Here is a 21,758-nt window from a genome sequence, read left to right on the forward strand (position 1 = left end):
TGTCCAAGGTTATATGAATTCAGCTCCAACGACTCAGGAAGCTTTCTGCTAGGAAAGACAAAGCAGCCCACTTGATTGGTCCCCATCCAGCAACCTCAAAATAAATTTTCTCCATTATTGACGCAATGGCTGCAGTATGTACTATCTGGAAAATACATTGAAGGTACAAGCCAAGGTCATTTCGACCGTCTCCCAAACCTGTGATCCCCACCACCAGAAAATGTCAAAGGCAGCAAATGCATGGGAGCACCACCACTTGCAGGCTGCCTCCCAACTTCTGCACCATTTTAACTTTGCACTATTTGGCCTTTGCTTCATTGTTACTGGGTCCAAATCCAATAGCTCCCTACTCAACCATACTGTGGGAATCTTCTCACCAGAAGAGCTGTAGTTGTTCAAGAACAATGAAGGATGGGCATTATGTGATGTTCAGATTCTGCATAGTAGAATAACATGACAGCATTTTGATTCCAGTGACGTTTCCAAGTCTTTAACTGATTGTCAGGAATCTGGGATTCCATATTGTCTTGTACACCTTGCAACTATAATTGTTTTGAAAAACCTTTTCCATGTGATTTTAATATAACAGAAGGTACAGTTAGTCCCGTGTGTTTGTCTTTCTCCCTTCTTCCTATTCCTTCCCTCCTTCTCCCCCCCCAAAAAAGAAATAAAGATGATGCACAATTATTGACCTGTCCTATTTACAAAATTGACGCAGGGTTTTTCCTTTTTACTCCAGTGTCTGAAGGGCACCCTAAATGAGTCAATATCATTTTGCTTTCAACTTTGCAAGATAGATCGAATTAATAATGTAATTTTTTTTGGCAGATGTAAATTTTGGTGAAAAATGTTTGGATGGAATATTAAATAACAACACGTTTGAATCTGATATCCTGAAGGTAATTTGTAAATAAGTCTTTAAATTTTCTTCTGAATGCTTTAACCCAACCATTTCCCTTTTTAAAAAAAAAATTGTCGTCATAATACAAAGAATTGTCCTCCCTTCTGTTCACATTAACCCATTAAATTATTAGAACTGGTGCAGATATAAAGTTGAACTGGATGACAGATCCCCTTGTATATTGTTGTTTAACTAATCTTTGTGTCTTAATATTTTTCAGAACTACCTTGCATCTAGAGGCCTTACTTGGAAAGAAATGCTGCAGGAAAGTCTTCTTGCTCTTCAGAGAGGAATATTTGTTCTGACAGGTATGTTTAATTACAATTGAAACATTAAAGACATGTTGACATTTGAAGGCAGAGAGATGTACTCACTGTAATAAAGTATGGGAGGAAAAAAAGGGCAGTTTTAAACTCCTTGAGGTACCACAAATATCAATATAATGAGGGGTGAATATTGGTCAGAGTATGTTTTGTGGCATCTTTTAAATGTACCCGTGAAATAAATCTTGTTTAACATCTCATCTAAAAGAAATTCCCTTAGTGTTACACTGAAGTATTAACCTGGATTTTACAGTCAAATCTCAGAAATGCAATCTAAAACTTCTAAAAAATAAAAAAAAATTGAACAGAAGTGTTTTCTCCAAGTGATATATGAAAGGAGTAGAAGTGGAGGGGACTTGTAGCACAATACTCTCATTCATTAAGTTTGTATGGTGAAATATTAGGCTATAAAATTAATTGGGTAAAAAATGAGATTATGCCATTAGCGGCAATATATTCTCCTTGTAAGTATATTGTTAAATTTAGATGGTCAAATCAAATTAAGTATTTTGGTGTTAAGGTAGATAGTAATTATAGTCATTTATATAAATTAAATTATTTACTGCTACTTTCTAAAATTAAAGACTATTTGAATCGATGGAAAGGTTTACTGATTACATTAATAGGAGTTAATTGTATTAAAATGAATATTTTTCATAGGATTCAGTATTTATTTCAATCAATTCCTTGTAAGGTTCCTAAAAATTTTTTAAAGAATTTGAATTCCATGGTGAGAAAATTTTTATGGAAGGACAAAATAGCAGGGGTATCTTTACAAAAATTAACTTGGAAATGCGAATTAGGTGGTTTACAACTTCCGAGTTTTCAAAATTATTATGATGCGGCACAGTTGAAATTTATTAAGAGAATGTTTGATTTGGATAAGTCAATAATATGGGCTAATATTGAATTATCTCAAGTTGGTGAGAAGAAGATAGATCAGTTCTAGATGGAATTCTGTTATTGAGTAATTATAATTTCCTATTTTAAAACATTTAATTGAATTATGGTATAAAATAAATGAAGTTATAGGTACTCAAGGGAAGATTTCAGGCAAAACTCCTTTGTATCAAAATAAGCTTGTTCCCTTTACACTTAATAATCAACTTTTGAAGTTATGGGATCAAAAGAGTATTAAATATGTACAAGATTGTTATGAAGAGGGTTATTTTATTTTTTTTCAAAGAAGGAAAGAAATAGAATCCTTCAAATACTCTTTTTTCTTATTATCAAATTAAAGCTTTATTATTGGATAATTTTGGTTATACTTTACAATTACCAAGACGATCTAAGTTTGAAATTTTACTTACAGAGGGTGAGATGTATTATTTATTACAGAATAAAATGCCTAAATTGGATATGCATAAATATAGGTTGAAATGGGAAAAGGATTTAGGAATACTTATTCATCAAGATGATTGGATGAATTTATATAAGGATAGTATGACTAAAATTATAAATGTTAGGTATCAGTTAGTTCTTATAAATGTTTGGTATCGGTTAGTTCATTGATTTTATTCATCAATTATATTTAACTCCGGAAAAATTAAGAAGATATAATTTAATTTCTTCAGATTTATGTTTTCAATGTCAGAAGGAAGTTGGTTCTTTTTTACATTCTTCTTGGTTATGTAAAATAGTAAAACCTTTTTGGAATAGACTTAAGGAATTTTTAGAAGTTATTTTGAAAGTGAAACTTTCATTGGATTCTTTAGTATTTTTGTTGGGGGTAATATTAAGAGGTTAAGTTTAGAATTAAGATAAAATAGATTTCAAATTACATTTTTGAGACTAGCATTAGCTGTAGGTAGAAAATATTTAACAATTACTTGGAAAAATGAGACTGATTTGAGTATACAGAGAATGGCATGGAATTGAGGTCTTGTATTTCGTTGGAGAAAATAACATTATGTGATGATTATATTTTTTATTGTAAAACTTTGAACCTTTATTTAGATTATATGGGTTTGAATTTCTGAATTCCCTGGCTAATCCATGGTAATTATTTAATGAAATTTGTTATTATGGTTAATCACTTTTCTTTCTTTCTTTTCTTTGGGAGATAGGTTAGTGGGGGATGGGGTTGGTTGGGGAGTTGTAGGGGGTTGGTCTGTATAATATACCTGTATAATTTCCTGTTTTATCTATTATTGTATATGATTTTTTAATGTATGCATCATGGTTTCAATAAATAAAATATTTAAAAAAAAGATTGTGTCTGAAATTTTACATTATCCCTTGAATGTACGTAATGAATTTTTAGTTCATGAGTTTCAATTGATTCACAGTCCTCCAGAGCCATTTCAGCCGATCTGTTATCCTGGTGTTAAATATCTGACCAGGGAACCTAGTATCTCAGTGCCCTATCAAATGTTCTTGAAGTCCAAGGTTCAAGGTCCCTTTTGTTGTATGTATTAATACATAAAAATGTAATGTACATGATATACCTCAACTTTTGTCTGCCATAAGACAAACAAAGAGTTTTCATGAGCAATGCTCGGTACCCCTAACAATAAAAGAAACAAGTGGGAGTCACTTCAGAGAAACTGAGTGTCCTTGGATTCACTTCCTGTGCTCCTGCATCCTCTGCAGATTAGCTGATTATACTTTTCCCCAGAAATCATTCTGGTGTACTTTTGACTTTGGGGCATGTGAGTACCCTTCCTTGGGTAAGATGACCAAAACTGTTCATAGCATTAAGGTGTGTTCTTTGGAACCCTGTCAGCTTGCAACCAGATTTCCTCCTTGTGCTTCAGCCCCTTTGTTGTAAGGGATAACATATCCTTTTTATAAAAAAAAATTGTTTGCTGGCTTGTGTGCAAAGATTGCAAAGCCTGTGGGTTTGACACATTCTTGCCTACTAATTACAGCTTATCCATTCTTCCTCCCAATATGGAAGATTTCATTTTGCTCCTCCTCCTCCAAATCCTCCCTCTCCTCTGCCCCATCTGCCCCTTTCTTCATTGATTATCTAAATTTGTTTGTACTTTTTCCCCTATTATCAGCAAACTTGGATATGTTGCATTTTGTCTCCAATTGAAATTGTTGGTTCTTGTAATTATGCACTTGAAACACCTTGGCATTGTGAAACTAGCCTTCCTGCTTCTATTTGTGTCCTTTTTACCATGGAGTAATAGATTCTAGTATTTGCCCTGTATTGGTTGTCATACTTAATTAGCCAATAGTTCTACTTCCTTTGCCCATTCTTTGAACAGTGAGAATAACATTAGCTAATTTGTTCTGAAATCAAGGAAATCTTGAAATTTCTGAACCAGCAAATCTACAATCTCTTCTACTGCCTTTATTAAAACTGCCATGTGGCAGAGCCAGCTCTTCAGCGCTTGACGTCCTGCTTTGCGGAAACTGCCAAAGTGTTTGGCCTGGAAGTCAGCCTGAAGAAAACTGAGGTCCTCCATCAGCCAGCTCCCCACCATGACTACCAGCCCCCCCACATCTCCATCGGGCACACAAAACTCAAAACGGTCAACCAGTTTACCTATCTCGGCTGCACCATATCATCAGATGCAAGGATCGACAATGAGATAGACAACAGACTCGCCAAGGCAAATAGCGCCTTTGGAAAACTACACAAAAGAGTCTGGAAAAACAACCAACTGAAAAACCTCACAAAGATAAGCGTATACAGAGCCGTTGTCATACCCACACTCCTGTTCGGCTCCGAATCATGGGTCCTCTACCGGCATCACCTACGGCTCCTAGAACGCTTCCACCAGCATTGTCTCCGCTCCATCCTCAACATCCATTGGAGCGCTTTCATCCCTAACGTCGAAGTACTCGAGATGGCAGAGGTCGACAGCATCGAGTCCACGCTGCTGAAGATCCAGCTGCGCTGGGTGGGTCACGTCTCCAGAATGGAGGACCATCGCCTTCCCAAGATCGTGTTATATGGCGAGCTCTCCACTGGCCACCGTGACAGAGGTGCACCAAAGAAAAGGTACAAGGACTGCCTAAAGAAATCTCTTGGTGCCTGCCACATTGACCACCGCCAGTGGGCTGATATCGCCTCAAACCGTGCATCTTGGCGCCTCACAGTTTGGCGGGCAGCAACCTCCTTTGAAGAAGACCGCAGAGCCCACCTCACTGACAAAAGGCAAAGGAGGAAAAACCCAACACCCAACCCCAACCAACCATTTTTCCCCTGCAGCCGCTGCAACCGTGTCTGCCTGTCCCGCATCGGACTTGTCAGCCACAAACGAGCCTGCAGCTGACGTGGACTTTTACCCCCTCCATAAATCTTCGTCCGCGAAGCCAAGCCAAAGAAGAAGAATCCCATTTATTTCCCCATTACTTTCGTAATGTTAATTGCTTAATCCACTTGATATTAGAATGATTTGGCCCAGTGAATTTGTTTTGTTCCTTTTCAGTGTTGACTTTATAATGACTGAGATAAAAATGCTTTTAACCATTGTGGCATCTAAAGAAGTTGGTGATTTTTAAAAAAACTTGAATTTAACAAAGTAATCTACAATTTAGAACTTGGATTTTTTAAAAGTCTAACTGTGTTAACAATACTTTTTTTAAAATTGCAGATTATAATGTCTCAACAAATGCTGTCCTCTGTTACTGTTGTGGACTACATAACTTCCGTGAGCTGGCCTATCAATACAGGCAAAACATTCCTAAGGAAGAACTTCCAGGTCAGTTCCATTTGATCACACTTCACTGACGAAAGAAATTCAGTTTTGTATTTATGCCATTGTTACACATCTGAAAATACACTGCCATTTGTGCACTGGTTTTCAATAAAAGCCCGGCATGTCAATACAGCATGACATCTTCAGAACGGTAGATTTCGTAATAATTGTATTGTTGAAAAATGTTGTAGGTTAAATTGCAATTAATTGATCTTGCAGGATCTGTAACTGCACGTCCAGACTGTTACTGGGGTAGAAACTGTCGAACACAAGTTAAAGCACATCATGCTATGTAAGTACCACCCAGAGGTTAATCCTTTGAATATGCTGCCCTTCACCTTCCAGTTGGCTTTAATGTCTGGCATGAATTCAAGACAGTTTGCTATTGTTAATTAGTAATTTAAGTAATAAAAGCTGTGAGGCTGTGACATTGCATTGCTGAGGGTAGGATAGAGGTTCCATTTTGCCAAGGACCATTTGCCCCCCCCCCCCCCAAAAAAAAATTAGTACAGGAAACATAGAAAGAATGATGTGTGTTTTGATAACAAAGACCTAAAGGACCTGATTTATGAAAGGCATCTGCAGGAATGGCTTTAATTTGTGACCACTGATTTTTGCTGAGCCTGAGCAGAAATTTAATCATCTGTTGGTCTAAAATGGATACATTATTTTAGTTGAGGCACTTTCTTTTACAAAAATTTTGTAGCAGCAGGGATGCTGGTCAATATGGATCTAATCCAAAAGTTGTGGTTAATTGGCTTCCTTAATGTTTGAAATTTGGCATCTGATTCAAAATCTCAGTATCTCTATTTGTAAACTACGATGTTTTTAACTTTTTGAAAGGCTCTAGTGTGATTGGGTTGAAACTCCAAATCAAATCTCTTGTGTACCCAAATGGCCTTGACCCCATTGTTGGTGCCAGTGCTTTCAGCTGCCTAGGATTTAAGCTCTGGAATTTCTTCTTGATCTCTTTTGTTAGCATCCAAAGAGGCAATTCTCTAAACCTGACTCCTTGACCATTCTTTGGTCCAAACAATTTCTATGCTCTAATTTTTTTTAAGCTCTGTTCTTGGAAAAGTTCTTGGGTTATTTTAATGGGATGTAGAGAGTTTTAAGTTCTTGATATTTGTGCCTATCAGATGTGCTTTGCTGCTTAATATATTGTAACTTTTAACAAGATGTTTAATAATCATGGATTGATTTTAGTTGGGAAGCTTTCTTTAATTAAAGCTAAATTTGGGAAATTCAGCCACTTTATTTTTAGATCTTTTTCTTCCAGGAAATTTAATCACATCTGTGAGCAAACGCGTTTCAAGCACTGAAGTTGTTCAACATCAAAGCCACTCAGCTCTTGGAGATGAAGAGAGAATGGATCTGAACTTTTAAAAAAAAAAAAATAGTTATTAGACGTCTTTAACAAACTTCTGAGGCACTAAGTCATTGTAAAATTTGTACTGAAAAGGATGAAAGAGGGAGAGTTTGACCAGCTGGCACAGAAATCACCCATCTTTCTGCCATCTGAAAGGACCTACTTCTTAACCATTTTAAAAAGTTAGATATTAAGACCAAGGTAGGCAAATGTTTAGTGTAATATCACATTTTCCACATAAAATTGATTCTTGAAACTGCTGTGCAGTTAATACAAGAGTATAATTTTTTAATTTAAATTTAGAGGAGCTGCAGATGCACCATCTTCTTAAAATGTTTCTTTGACTGAGAAGGTGTCCTGGAAAGTTTAATGGGAAAGGCACTGAGAATATATCGTCACATACTTTGTAAAATATTGTCCACTCTGAAGACCTGCAAGTATTTGTTTAAAACTTTTTACAGTAACTGAGCAAGGTTAAAGATTTAAATTGCAATGGCAAGTATTTGAAATCGAAGGTTCCCAGAGAGGATTTGAGGAGCTGTTTTCTCAAACTTCCTCTGACTGCAAGCATCCTCGATGTCTTGCATTGAGCAGGTGTATTTGCTCCATTTCTAGGCTGTACTCTGGGTGATGGTTGCCACCAAAGATGGAGAAGGGAGACCATACTGGGTGTGGTTGCTGACAATAAACCTGTGCAAGAGAGTTGGTTGCCTCTGGTATTGGATGCTTTGTAATCAATGCATTTGAGTGTGTGGGATGTGATGTAATTGCTCACTAATGCAGTGGAAGGAGGGGAAGCCACATTTTTTCCAAGCTTCCAGTCATCCAAAAGAAAGTTGTGAATTGTTTGGTGTTTTTAATTTTTAATTGCTGCAGGGTTTTTCCAAAGTTAGAATCCCCTATCTGAGATTTTCTTTACCCCTCTAGTCTCCTTGTTTAACTTGACTGTCCTTTGTGGATTGGGTGCCAACTCCTTGCTCAAGTGTTCATGCTTCATGTAAGGAGCTATTCTACCAAGTATAATAAGCATTTTGTGGGAATCTTGCACCTGAACCACTCTTTAACCAAGATTGCAGTGCCACTGGAAATGCTTGGGTGACTGTCTAGTCCTCTGTACTCCACTGCTGAGGATCAAAGATAGTATACTGCTCTATAATTGATGAATCATGATTGATAGTGTCATACAGTGTAGAAACAGGTCCTTCAGCCCATTTTGTCAGACCTGTTAGAAGTCAAGTTTCAAGTAGCAGAGATAGAATGAGAGGGAACACAAAGGCAAAATGAGCAAAATTCACAAAAGGCAAGGTGTTTTATAAGAAGGGGACCCAGGAGACTTTGAATTATACATCAGCCAAAGCATCTGGTATAGGCAAGGAGAAAGGGGTTAATAGCTTGTTCCTTTGCTACAAAATGTATGTGCGTCTATTGTGTTCTGAGTTGCTGGTTTGTTTGAAATATTCAGCAGGTCAGGCAGCATGTTTGGAAAGGGGAATAATGTTAACATTTCAGGTGGAAGGCCCTTTGTCGGATCTGGGAAAGAGAAAACCAATTATTTCCAAATTGTCAGTAGTGGGATGGTGAGGAAGGCTAGGTAGGACCAAAGGAATATCTCTGAGAGTTGTCATGAAGTCACTATGGAGGTCTATTATTCATATGTTTGTTCATTATCGATAAATTATGCACTGTGTTTTCATTAATAACCCAAGGACATTTAAGTATCAAAGTGTTTTTTTTAAAATCTCAAATGTAATTTCACCACACTAATACTAAGTTATTGCCGAGGTAAATGAAAATTTAATGCAGGATGGGAAATTATCTTGCTAACATCGAACTGTGTACGTTCCTCAGTCTGAATCTTCCCGGTTGAAAACTTTATGTATGTCAGTTGGGTGTGTAATGAAAGAGGAATGACCTACATGGTTGCATGTACTGCATGGATATTTACAGCTGTTTTATACCATGAAATGAGGCTACAGAAGTTTGATAAGAGATTGCAAGTGGTATTCTGAGTTTTTAATGTTTAAACCAGCATTTTCTCAAGTTTTAATGTTTATTTTCCCCAAACAAGTCTCATTATATATTGTTATGGTAAAATCAGAAATATGATTTCCCCTACAACTGGGTCTGAATAAGGTATATAAATATAAAATACTGTATTTTAATAAACAAAATCCCTACAATGTGTCAACTAGAGATATAACCCTATGAATTTTGTGCATCAGTAAAGCATAGGACCCAGATCTTTGAAAGAGCCATGCAAAATAATTCCCTAATTCTTCCTTGTACACTCGTCCATTAAGTCTTTATCTAATTTCCTTGTGTACAGTACTCTGGAATCTACTTCCATTGCCCATTCACTAGTACATTCACATTGGAACTAGAGTGAGGAAAGAGATTTTTGTATTTAATCTGTGTCCTGCTTGGGCTACAGATTCTCTTCAGTGTCGCTCTCTGAATTCATTGTTAATCTCCACTCTCCAACTTAAACCTTCAACCTTCACATTTAACTTTCATTACTTGGGCCATGAGCAACATTGCCAAGTTTTTGTGCTGTGCTGTCAGATCTAGGGTGGACCTTAGGGTTGTCTCTGGCCTCAGAGGTCTCTCTACTGTTGAGTTACCCCAATTTTTAAAAATCTGTCCCTATTTTTTGTCTGTTTCTAAAAATGTCTAATTTTCTTCATTACATATCAGCTGCCTGCTTCACTACTGTCCTCCTGAAATGTGCTTTGTTATTCTCATTGGTTTTCCTGAAAACCTGCCCTCAGTTTTGTACACTTTGCCTGTTAGGTGTGATTCACACACATTTGTTGCCTTAGCTCTTTTTTTATTATGTGCTGGAATCTCCATTAATTGGTTGCCATTGATTTCTTTGATTACCACCACTATCCTAATGGTTCTGTCCCCCTTTAATTGCACCAGGTACCTCCTTGTATTCCTTCCCATCCTCGTCATTTGCCCACTATGTTGCTGAAATAGCCTTTGATCCTGTATTCTGGACAACAAGGATGTTGAACTTTCTGGCAAAACCCTGCACAGATTGGCAAAGTCTCAAGCTCTGTGTGATATCTTTTCAATGCTGTATGAACACAACTAAACTGGCAGCTTCTGCTTAACTGTGCATCTTATACTGATTAAATGCGGTTAAGTGAGGTCAGTTTCCAAGTCCCAGTAAAAAAAAGTATCCAGTTTGACTTGGCAAGATGTTAGGGAGAAATCAATGGTGTTCTGATTAAGAATTCATATCAAATTTACAATCCACATTAACTCTTGTGCATTTTGCACCTTGCATGTTTACCCACTCGACTGATTTTGTAGCTTCTACACAAGCCAAGTGAACAGAAAATGGAGAACCAGAAATCTGAAATACAAAAAGAAATGCTAAATACAGACATTCAGAGTATATACTTGCAGCAGGAAAAACACACCATTTTGTGTTGTAAATCTAAAGCACAGTATAAAATGCTGGAAATATTAAGCAGCAGATTAATGAAGGATCATCCATCTGGAATATTAACTATTTCTTCCTCAACAGATGCTGCCTGATTTGGCTCTCAGCAAGTTCTACTAACATTAATCATATGGATGTTGATTTGCGCATTTCAGTTCTTAATTAAGGAGTGCTTACATTTCTATGCATTGTTAACCATGTTCCATATGGGAGCAAACTTGAACAATATCTAGATGAACACTTGAATCGCCAAGGCATGGATTTCAAACCAAATACTGGTAAACGGGATTACCATAAATAGGTGCATAAGGTCAGCATGAGCATAGTGGGCAGTAGGGCCTGTTTCTGACCTAATGACTTGCTGGATATGAGGAGCTGCTATTAATCAAGTTAAATTGTTTTAACCAGCGTTACAGGACACCAGTTTCTATGCAGTGATTATCACAGATCTAATCAATAGTAGAATTATGTATTGCATTAAGCCATTCAACCTATGATATTGACCTATTGTGCCAATTCTAGTTAAGCATTTTAGAGCTGCATTTGAGAGTATGTTGTACTTTCAGAATTTTGAAGAACTGAGCTATTGCTGCTGTGATTGTATTTTCAGGCCACGTCTGATTCAGATTTACTTTTTTTTGGCCTTGAAAATCCCAGTTCAGGAGCAAAAAAAGTCTGTTGCCATTCCCGTTATTTCATTTTTTTCCCCACACTTTCTGAAAGCGCCGTCCTTGATGATAAATAAAATATCCTGAAGAAAACTACCAATACTTTTTCTTGAGAGATGTGTCCCCATGTTTTCATGGCCATTCTCCCGTCTTCTGCCAGCATGAACCAAAGCATCAGTATTCACATCCTGCATGCTGATTTGTCACCTGACATACACCTGGCTTCTGATCCACCATCACCTCAGACTTTGAATTCTTGCCCACCTCTCTTCATACCTTCCTCCATCTGTACCTCTTCCATTCATAGTTTGTAACCATGAGCTCTTTCTTCCTTAGACCTATTTTCACTTTGCCCCTCCCTTTAGCCCGTGATTTACAGCAATGCCTTTGGCAACTTCAGCCCAAGCCTTGGGATTTCCTGCACCTTCCTCTTCTTACAGATTGCAGAAAATCCACATTTTTTGGGTGCAGTCTTTTGGCCACACCATACATTCCATGGCTCAGCTTTCATTAAAACTGTTAATCAGATTTGCACTTTTAACGGAAGAATTGTTTTCTCAGTTGGGTAATGTTCCTCTTTCAGAATTGGAGTTGATTATAAGCAATGTTGAATGGTTCTGACTCAATATTGACAATTTCCCCCACCCCACTGATGCTGCTCAACCCACTGATTCCTTTAGCAGCTTGTTTTTTTGAAACATAATGTATCAAACGTGTTTTGCTTCATATGTGCAGAAATGCAGGGTGTACACTTTATGGAGAAAGTGCTGAAGTATGATTCCTCCACATCCAACAAATTACGTAGAGGGAGGTCATTGTTACGTGACCAACATGGCAGATGGCTGCAAAAATGTATGGCCAGTTTTTCCAATGGAGCTGTTTGATAAAGAAATGCAAACCAAGATTACAGGTGATATCCTGGGAAGATAGCACCTCCACTCAGGCAGCACTCCCTGAGCATTCCAAGAATTGTTCAGGATCTCAGCAGGTCAGAGAGCCACCATAGGTCAGTGAATGGTTTGGGTCTATTTATCAATACGCCTGGTCCTGCAGAGACTTGGTTGAACATTAAGTTCCATTGTGGAGCAACTGGTGCTACAAAGTAGACATTGCCATCAATAAAACCACTCCAAAAAAACATTCTATGACCTTTTCCCTGTGCCTGCTGATTTATGGAGATCCACAATAGTGCTGCAAATAAAACTATTCTGCACAGAAGATGACCGTACTGGGTTCCTGGCAGCAACGGACTCTTATTGTATCTTTGGCATTTTAGTACTAGGTACCCTCCAAACCTTCAATGAGACTGATTTACATAATGTTCAAGCTCTGGAAAAACAACCCAAACAATTAAAGACATGTCACAGAGTGTCTGAGATTTAATTCATTATTCTTTTGTTATTGCATTGACAATGCATTATTGTTTGTGGATGTGAGAGACTTTGGAATGCTCTGAACTGGTGATTGTTGTGATGTGAAGCTCTAAGATTCATTAGCCATTTACCTCATAGCTGCTGTTTGCTACCAGTTATATTAACTTGCAGTTTTGTTGTTTATTTCTCAAATAATTTTACTACGTGGTGACTCAAAACCAGCTTTGTGAATATACAGTTGTTTAATATTTTATCCCCTACACTTTGATGATATGCAATTATTTTAGTTACTGCCCTGTCAGATGTGGTTTTTTCACTCTACCCTCCATATCTTATGACAAAAGCTCTATCATTCAAATCATTTTAGCAGATGTCAGAGTTTTTTGTCAGTTTTCAGGTAAGTTTTTAAACAGAATAAAATCATTTAAAAAAAATAGAAAATAACACTGGATTGGAGAATTTTGTAATTTTTGGCACCAATAGCTTTTTAATGTAGGGGTCACTGGATGTTGGTTTCTGTTGATGGCAAGTGGTCAAGGCTTGGGATTTGGAGGCAAGGAGAGCACTGTTGTAGTTACCCTTGTCTCTTTGTAACAACTTGTGCACTGGAATCTACTGGAACCAAGGGGTAGTTTATAGTAGTCAACAGACTACCACAAGATTGGTATGTAGAAGAAAATGGAAGCAACTGGGATGAATGCATACCATCATAGGGAGACCATTTAAAAAAAAACTCCAAACAACTGAGGTTAGGGTTAAATTCAATTTGCTGGAGCTGTAGGACAGCTGTCTCTTTGAAGGAAATGTTCCATTTTTGAGAGATTTAATCATACAATATAACAATTGGCTCATAAAATTGAAATGAAAATCTGAAATACAAGCGCACAATCCTTTATCCGGACATCTAAAATCCAGAAAGCTCTAAAAACCGGCATTTGGCATTTTTTTTTCTTGCTGCTGGTACAGCGGGGGAGAGAGAGAGAGACAGCAGCACGACTCGGGAGGGCGAGGGAGAGGTGGCAGCGCGACTCAGGTGGGCTGGGGGAGAGAGAGACGCTAGTGTGACTGGAAGGGGGTGGGTACAGCAGCACGATTTGGATGGGCTTAAATCTGGGGCAACTGGCTTTTGTTCTGAAATATGTAAAAATCCGAAATTCAGAACACTCTGTCCTCTAAAGGTTCCAGATAAAGGATTGTGTACCTGTACCAGAAGTACAAGCTTTAAAAAAAAAAAATCACTTTCTTATAACTCTTTGTGTTCTGTTTCATTTTAATGCTTTTTGAACAAAGTTGCCATTTTTGTTTAATTCCGTTTCACACATAGAGTAGATTTTGGATGTGAGTCCTTTCTAACTAGTATGTGGGAGTTGATAATTACACTTTTTTGCCTTTGATTGCAATCAAATTCAGATTTGTAACGTTATACCTGGTATGATAAATCTTGTGCATGCAGTCCAGTAATCAACTCCAACATGTATACAACTCTACAAAATACAAGAACACAATAACAGACCCTAGTGTTATTAATTGTATCAATCAAGGACAGTTAATACATTGTTATTTTTGAAACATAAACATTGTCAGCACTGTTGTGGGGTTCATTCAGGAGCCTAGTGGCTGTAGGGAAGAAATGAAAAGTGCGTGTGTTTGGTTTAGGATGGGTCCTACAAGATGTTGGCTGCCTTTCCTGGAGATGGAGGCTAGGGATGTTTGCTTTGATGTTCTGAGCTACCTGCAGCAGCGTCTGGCTTTGGGCAGAGCAAGTCAGCTTTTCACTTGCAGAAGTTAAGAGACATGGGGAGCATGCCAGAATTTCTAGTCCTTCAAAAGACATAGAGACATTGGAATGCTTTCTTCACTGTTTGTGCATGTCTAATCACTGGAAATATCTACTCACAAGAACTTGCAACTATTGTCTCCATTTCAGTGCCATTGATATAGACAAGGTAATGAACTCTATCCTCTCCATAAATCTTTGATCAGCTCCTTGGTCTTCCTGACATTGAGAAAATCTTCATGTCCTTCTTGGTCAATGAACCAAATTGTGTCTTTGCACTTTATCCACTGCATCAGTAATAGCACTGGGTTAGTACTAGGTAGAAATGTAAAGATCTTGTTCCAATATGATTAAAACTGTAAGCATTCTCACTAATTTTAATTCTAACTCTCTTAGTCAGCATATAAACAAATGATAGGTTCTTAAGGTTTTCTAATGCTTCAATGGTGGTCCTTTTTAAATTCTTGCCTATAACAGTGATCTAACATAAGCTGATCCAGGTTGGGAATATCAGAATCCACTATGTTCAGCATTTCTTTGGAACTAATGTTTACAACGCCTGATCCAGGATAATTCTGCATTATCTTTGTGAAAACCTGGATTGATTTGTTTTAATTCTTGAGCCAAACAAAGTAGTTAGACATTTTGTGTGAAGTTGCCTCTGTTCTTCTTGAATCTCTTCACTACTAGCTCAAGAAAGCATCTCAGGGCACAGTCTTTTATCTTTGCAGTCAGTATAATAACAATGTATCAAAGGCTTATTATTTTTTACTGGGCAAGATTATCAGTCATTTAAAAATCCTAGGATGCTAGGTGTTTGCAAATTATAAGAACTTGAATAACTTGATGTTATTTTTTAAATAAATGCAAAATAGTTGCACACATTCAGGCAACGATGCCCTGATCTTCTCAGCCATGTAGAAATGATGATCTAAAATTAAACTAGAGGTGTAGTCATTAACAATCTGCAATAAAGTAAGCCGTAATTGTTTAGTTGCAACACGAGTGGAAATAAGAATATGGATTTTAGCGGGGGATTAGATGGGTGCTGAATTTTGGCAATAAATTGAACCACTCCAGAATAAGTTTTCTTTAAGGTTAAATTGTGTGTTTTTAATTAAGTAAATCCTGAATTCACAGGTAATGGTTCAACATATTGTGTTTCAAGTTTTACCTTTTTAGTCATGTGGAATGTATTTGATCTTTGGGTGATTTATTCAAAGAAATTATTCTTGCTATGTTTCAATGAGAAAAAGTTGCTGATTTATGTTTCTGTAAGCACCCATCAAATGGATCATCCTCAGTCAATAATCCTTTATAAAATAAAGACCATAAACTTCATGAGATTATGCACATCTTCACTTCTTGTATGGAGTTTATCCAAAAAAAATATTGATTTACTATGGAATAAGTAATGTACGTTTTAGGTTCTGTGTTTGACTTTCATGTTTTTAGTTTGAAGGACCAATAACTAAAGTAAGATGTCCCGTAAAACAAAGGGACTTTAATTGTTGCATCATCTGTGGTTTAACCAATGGCTTTGCAATTAAGCAAAAAAAAAATTAATCAGCCATCCATAAAAAAATCATGCAATGGAATGCACCTGCTGATCTGTGCTATTGATTGCATTGAAGTGAATGCATTATCAAAACTTACAAGAAGGGCCATCATACAGCCTATCAGGGTTGTTCCAATTTTTTGAAGCTGCTATTTTTCCTGCTTCCTGTTGCCTTGTATTTTATCTCCACCCAGTCTCTCTTTTTGCGTGTCCTCCAAAAAGTTCATTGGATGCACTTGGACTGGCCTTCAGGCAGCCTCTTGGTTATTCTTTTGGATGTTTATGGGAAAAATAGTAAATCATAGTCTAAATTGGTTGTAATGACTTATAGTATATTAATATTGTCACCACATTCAGTTTGGATTGTTGCAACTTTAAGGCTTATGAATCAGGGGGCTTAGCCATGCTAAGGTCTTGGACAGATGTATTTTGATCGAGCTCTCCATGAAGAGTATTAAAGAGATGGTTAAAATCTTAAAATTAAGAATTTTTTTCACTTAAAAAATGGACAAAACAAGTACAAAGAAACCAAGGTAGCTGAGATCAAAAATCAAGCAAGTTTATAGTCAGCCAGGAACATAGACCGAAAGCCTGAAAGGGAGTGGCATAAAAGTAGCCTTGGGTCCAGTGGAACCCTGGCAGAGCTGGAGTCAGGACAAGTACTAAGTACTATCCCAGACAAAATGGAAAACTTGACCAATCGAATTGTAGGCGTCGAAAATGTAATGAGAGACATAAATGAAATTAAAGAAATCATTGAAGACTTGATTGAAAAAATAAAGCAGAACTAGACTTGGTAAAAACACAAGATAAGCTAAAAGCTTTGGAAAAAGATGGAAGGAAATGGGAGTTGGACAGACAGTCTTCTGGACAAGATGTACCATAAAAATAATTTTTGCAGATGAAATAATGTTTGAATTATTGGACTAAAAGAAGGAATCGAGGGAAGAGATCTAGTGAACATCTTTGAAACATGGATCCCACAAGTGCTGGGAGAAGACCAAATTCAGAGAAAAATTACATATTGAAAGGGCGCACTAGACCCTTGGACCCAGGAGAGCTGGCGATCAGGTCCTGGTAAGACCTTTGAGTTACCGGGAGCAGGAGACAATTCTGGGAGCAGCATATGAATACTCTAAGCAAAATAATGACCCACCCGAGATTGACCATGAAAAAGTTCAATTTTTCAAGATTTTAGTTTGATGATGTAAAAAGACAATTGTGTTCCAAAAACTTGAAATATTCGATGATAAACACCGCAGCTCTGAGGGTCAAAGTAACAGAAGGTAATTGCCAAAATTTCAAGATGAAGAACGAGGTGGAAGACTTTCTGCAAGTTTTATGAAAAGACTAAGGTTGTCAAAGAGGAAGACAGTGAAGAATGTTTACAATGGAACTAAGTAAAAGTTTGAGTTTTTTTTAAACCATTGATGAAAAATAAATTTTATTGAAATGTTCACAGAGAGCTTAGAAAAGAGTGAAAACTTCAGAAAGGTAGTAGCACAGTGGAGACTCCAGTTTAAGGGGGAGAATGGCATCCGGAGAGGAGCATCTATAAAAGATGGCACTAAGAGAGGGGTTCTTCCTCGAGAGATTCTGAGGGCTTTTTTCATGGATTTTTGGTGTTTCCAGTTTGCATTACTGTCAGGTCAAGGATATGATGTATTTTTTTAAAGGGGAAAGATCACTTTTATTTAAATAACCAAAAAGGTTTTATTGTTAAACAATATTTGTTAAGTCAGCCTGAAGAAAACTGAGGTCCTCCATCAGCCAGCTCCCCACCATGACTACCAGCCCCCCCACATCTCCATCGGGCACACAAAACTCAAAACGGTCAACCAGTTTACCTATCTCGGCTGCACCATTTCATCAGATGCAAGGATCGACAATGAGATAGACAACAGACTCGCCAAGGCAAATAGCGCCTTTGGAAGACTACATAAAAGAGTCTGGAAAAACAACCAACTGAAAAACCTCACAAAGATAAGCGTATACAGAGCCGTTGTCATACCCACACTCCTGTTCGGCTCCGAATCATGGGTCCTCTACCGGCACCACCTACGGCTCCTAGAACGCTTCCACCAGCGTTGTCTCTGCTCCATCCTCAACATCCATTGGAGCGCTTACATCCCTAACGTCGAAGTACTCGAGATGGCAGAGGTCGACAGCATCGAGTCCACGCTGCTGAAGATCCAGCTGCGCTGGATGGGTCACGTCTCCAGAATGGAGGACCATCGCCTTCCCAAGATCGTGTTATATGGCGAGCTCTCCACTGGCCACCGTGACAGAGGTGCACCAAAGAAAAGGTACAAGGACTGCCTAAGGAAATCTCTTTGTGCCTGCCACATTGACCACCGCCAGTGGGCTGATAACGCCTCAAACCGTGCATCTTGGCGCCTCACAGTTTGGCAGGCAGCAACCTCCTTTGAAGAAGACCGCAGAGCCCACCTCACTGACAAAAGGCAAAGGAGGAAAAACCCAACACCCAACCCCAACCAACCAATTTTCCCCTGCAACCGCTGCAATCGTGTCTGCCTGTCCCGCATCGGACTTGTCAGCCACAAACGAGCCTGCAGCTGACGTGGACTTTTTACCCCCTCCATAAATCTTCGTCCGCGAAGCCAAGCCAAAGAAGAATTTGTTTTTAAAAAAAATCAATATGGATATAACACTAAAATTTATCATAATGTTAATAGGATAAAATGGCACACATAAAAGAAATTAAATGCAGATATAGTCTTTCAACAAGAAACACATCTTACAAAATCAGAACATGCTAAATTTAAAAAAGATGGATGGGACAAGTAATATTGTCTTCATTTGGCTCAAAATCAAGAGTAGCAATTCTAATTAATAAAAATATACCAATAATAACAGAAGAGACGCTGACTGATGAAGCCAGAAGATTTGTAATTGCACATTGTAAAATTTATGCAGAATCATGAACTTTTATAAATATACATCAAATTATGATGATGAAACTTTCATGAAGGATATATATTTAAAATAACAGCAGAGGACAAACAAAATATACTGGTTGGAGGATATTTCATTTTATATCTAGATCCAATACTGGATAAATCAGCCAGAACAGTGACAAAGGCAAAAGTTGCAAACACGACACTATCATTTATGAAGGTTTTAAATTTGATTGATATATGGAGCCAGCTTAACCCCATAGAAAGAGACACTTTGTTCTACTCAAGGGTACATGATTCACATACAAGAATTGATTTTAATGTCTTGCCCAGTTAAAAAAAAATAGTGGTAAAATCAGAATAGTTGAGACTTTTATCAGATTATTCACCATTAACTTTATCTATTGCAATAATGGAAAAACAAAGTGTATAGATGGTGTTTCAATGCCACAGTGTTGAAAAGGAAAGACTTTTGTGAGTTTATTAAGAGACAGATAGAATTATTTTGTGAAACTAATCTTTCTTCTACTGATAATAGCTTTTTAAAATGAGATAAAGCTTACTTAAGAGGATTAATGATCTCATACAAAAAATCTTGAGAGAACATGCAACAAAGTTGGTTTAGAGAAAGATATAATGAAACTGGAAAAAGGATAGGGTTGCAAGAGAAATATAGATTACTAAAGAATTAAAAATAGAGGTATTAAACATATATAAAATGGAAAATTATACTAAAAACTAAAAAAATATGAATTTGGATAATGGGCACAAAGTTTTATCTTGGCAGGTAAAGGCAGAGGAGTCGAGAAAGCTGTGGGCACTTTACCACTTCTGAATGCTGATTATAAAATATTGGCAACAGTGCTGGCTAATAGATTGGGAGAATATTTACCAAAATTAATACATACAGATCAGGTGGGATTTGTTAATTTAATTTAATACATATGGCAAAATCAAAGTTGAATCCAAGTATAACCATTTCCCTAGATGCAAAAAAAAAGCATTTTATCATTTAAAATGGCCTTTTTTATTTAAAACATTGGGAAAAAATTGGTTTTGGCAGAAAATTTATAAATTGGATAAAAACTTTATAATAAACCACAAGCCAAAATTATAACTGACAATCAGATCTCAGTGGTTTTTCCCTTGAGTAGATTGAGTAGCACTTTTTATCCTTGTGATTGAACCACTGGTGGAGATTATAAGAAGAGATCCGGATATTAAAGGCTTCAAAATTGGACAGGAAGAACATAAAATTAGTTTATTTGCTATTGATATGCTATTATATATATCTGACCTGGCTGAATCCTTCATAAAATTACAAACATTAGAAAAATATGGAAGAATATCAGGTTATAAAATAAATATAGACAAGAGTGAAATTATGTCACTGGCAAATTTTGATTGTGAAAGATAACAAAAGGATAGTAGATTTAAATAGAAGATAGATGGAATCAAATATTTAGGAATAATGATGGATAATAATTTACAGAACATAACAAATTAAATTACACTCCTCTTAGGAAAAAAAAGATTTACAGAAAAGGAAAGACTTGCCGATTACCCGAGTGGGAAGAGTAAATGGTATTGAAATGAATGTGATGCCAAGATTAAAGTCACTTTCAATCATTGCCTATTGCACTACCTAATTTATTTAAATTATTGAATAATTACATAAGTCAATTCCTATGGAAAAACAAAGTGCCGAGAATTTCATTGGAAAAGCTAACATGGGATTATAAACTGGGAGAATTTAGACTTCCAGATTTTATTTATCAGCACAAGCTAGATTTTTATCATTCTTCGAAAGAGTCCATCCCCATTCTTGGATCCAAATGGGATTGAATTCAGTGAAGGACAAGTGGAATGTTAAGTTAATAACAAAAAAAATCAGATACCCCTATATTAATATATAAAATTAGAATATGGCAAGAAATAAATGAGTGTATTGGGGGGAAAAAAAGCAGGGATATCATTAAGAACAACATTATGTAAAAATGTGTTGCTGTCTTTGAATCTGGGTAACAAAATAATTTCTGGTTTGACAAAGAAATAAGATCTATTGATGATTGTTATGTGGAGGGATCTTTTTGTGTCATTTGAACAATTAAGAAATAGATAGGGAGTAGCTAATGGGTCTTTTGTTTTCTCCAGCTAAGATTGTTCCTAAGAGAAAGATGGGGTCTAAATTTGGACCCACCTGAAATCAATGAAATGAAATAAATGATTTGGCAGGGGAATACACCTAAATTTATAACTAAGATGTACTATGCTCTCTAGAATGAAAGTGCAAAACCAGGTTTACAGAGATTGTGTGAGAGAGATGGTATGTTGCAATAATGGAAAGGTGTTGGGCTGACTGGTGTTTGGATCGCTTGACATCAATTATAAAAGTAAGATGTGGACCAGTGCAATATTTTCTGCACCAATTCTATCTCACACCGAAAAAGTTGCATAAATCAAAATCTGAAATATTGGCAATGTGTTTTAGGTGTGGGACATAAATAGGAAGGTTTTTACATGCTACATGGTTGTGTGTGAAGGTGAGACCTTTCTGGCAGGATATTACTGAAATATTAACAAGGATAATGGGTGGCCTTCACAGGTGATCTGGAGCTTTATCTTTTGGGCAACTTCATTGAAATAAGCAATAAACTAAATAAATCCCAAATATCATTTGTTAAAATAGCCTTGGCAGTGGCTAAGGAATGTATTGTGATTATTTGGAAATCTGACTCCCCTCTACATACAGCTTGATGGACGGC

General features: G+C 36.9%; 1 protein-coding gene across 6 annotated transcripts in view; it reads left to right on the forward strand.

The window, feature by feature from the left end:
* chfr (checkpoint with forkhead and ring finger domains, E3 ubiquitin protein ligase) overlaps positions 1–21,758 on the forward strand; it is a 100,713-nt gene that overhangs the window by 67,904 nt on the left and 11,051 nt on the right. For 5 of the 6 annotated variants that reach the window (XM_069932544.1, XM_069932545.1, XM_069932546.1 and 2 more), the window contains 5 exons: positions 829–899; positions 1,122–1,209; positions 5,775–5,882; positions 6,099–6,171; positions 7,159–15,858. In XM_069932544.1, the coding sequence (XP_069788645.1) occupies positions 829–899; positions 1,122–1,209; positions 5,775–5,882; positions 6,099–6,171; positions 7,159–7,201 (383 nt within the window). In that variant the 3' untranslated portion in view covers positions 7,202–15,858. Of the gene's footprint in view, positions 1–828; positions 900–1,121; positions 1,210–5,774; positions 5,883–6,098; positions 6,172–7,158; positions 15,859–21,758 lie in introns of those variants that run through there. The other variant, XR_011356073.1, reaches the window with a different exon arrangement.

The sequence above is a fragment of the Narcine bancroftii genome, chromosome 4, assembly GCF_036971445.1.
Source record: "Narcine bancroftii isolate sNarBan1 chromosome 4, sNarBan1.hap1, whole genome shotgun sequence".
NCBI lineage: Eukaryota > Metazoa > Chordata > Chondrichthyes > Torpediniformes > Narcinidae > Narcine > Narcine bancroftii.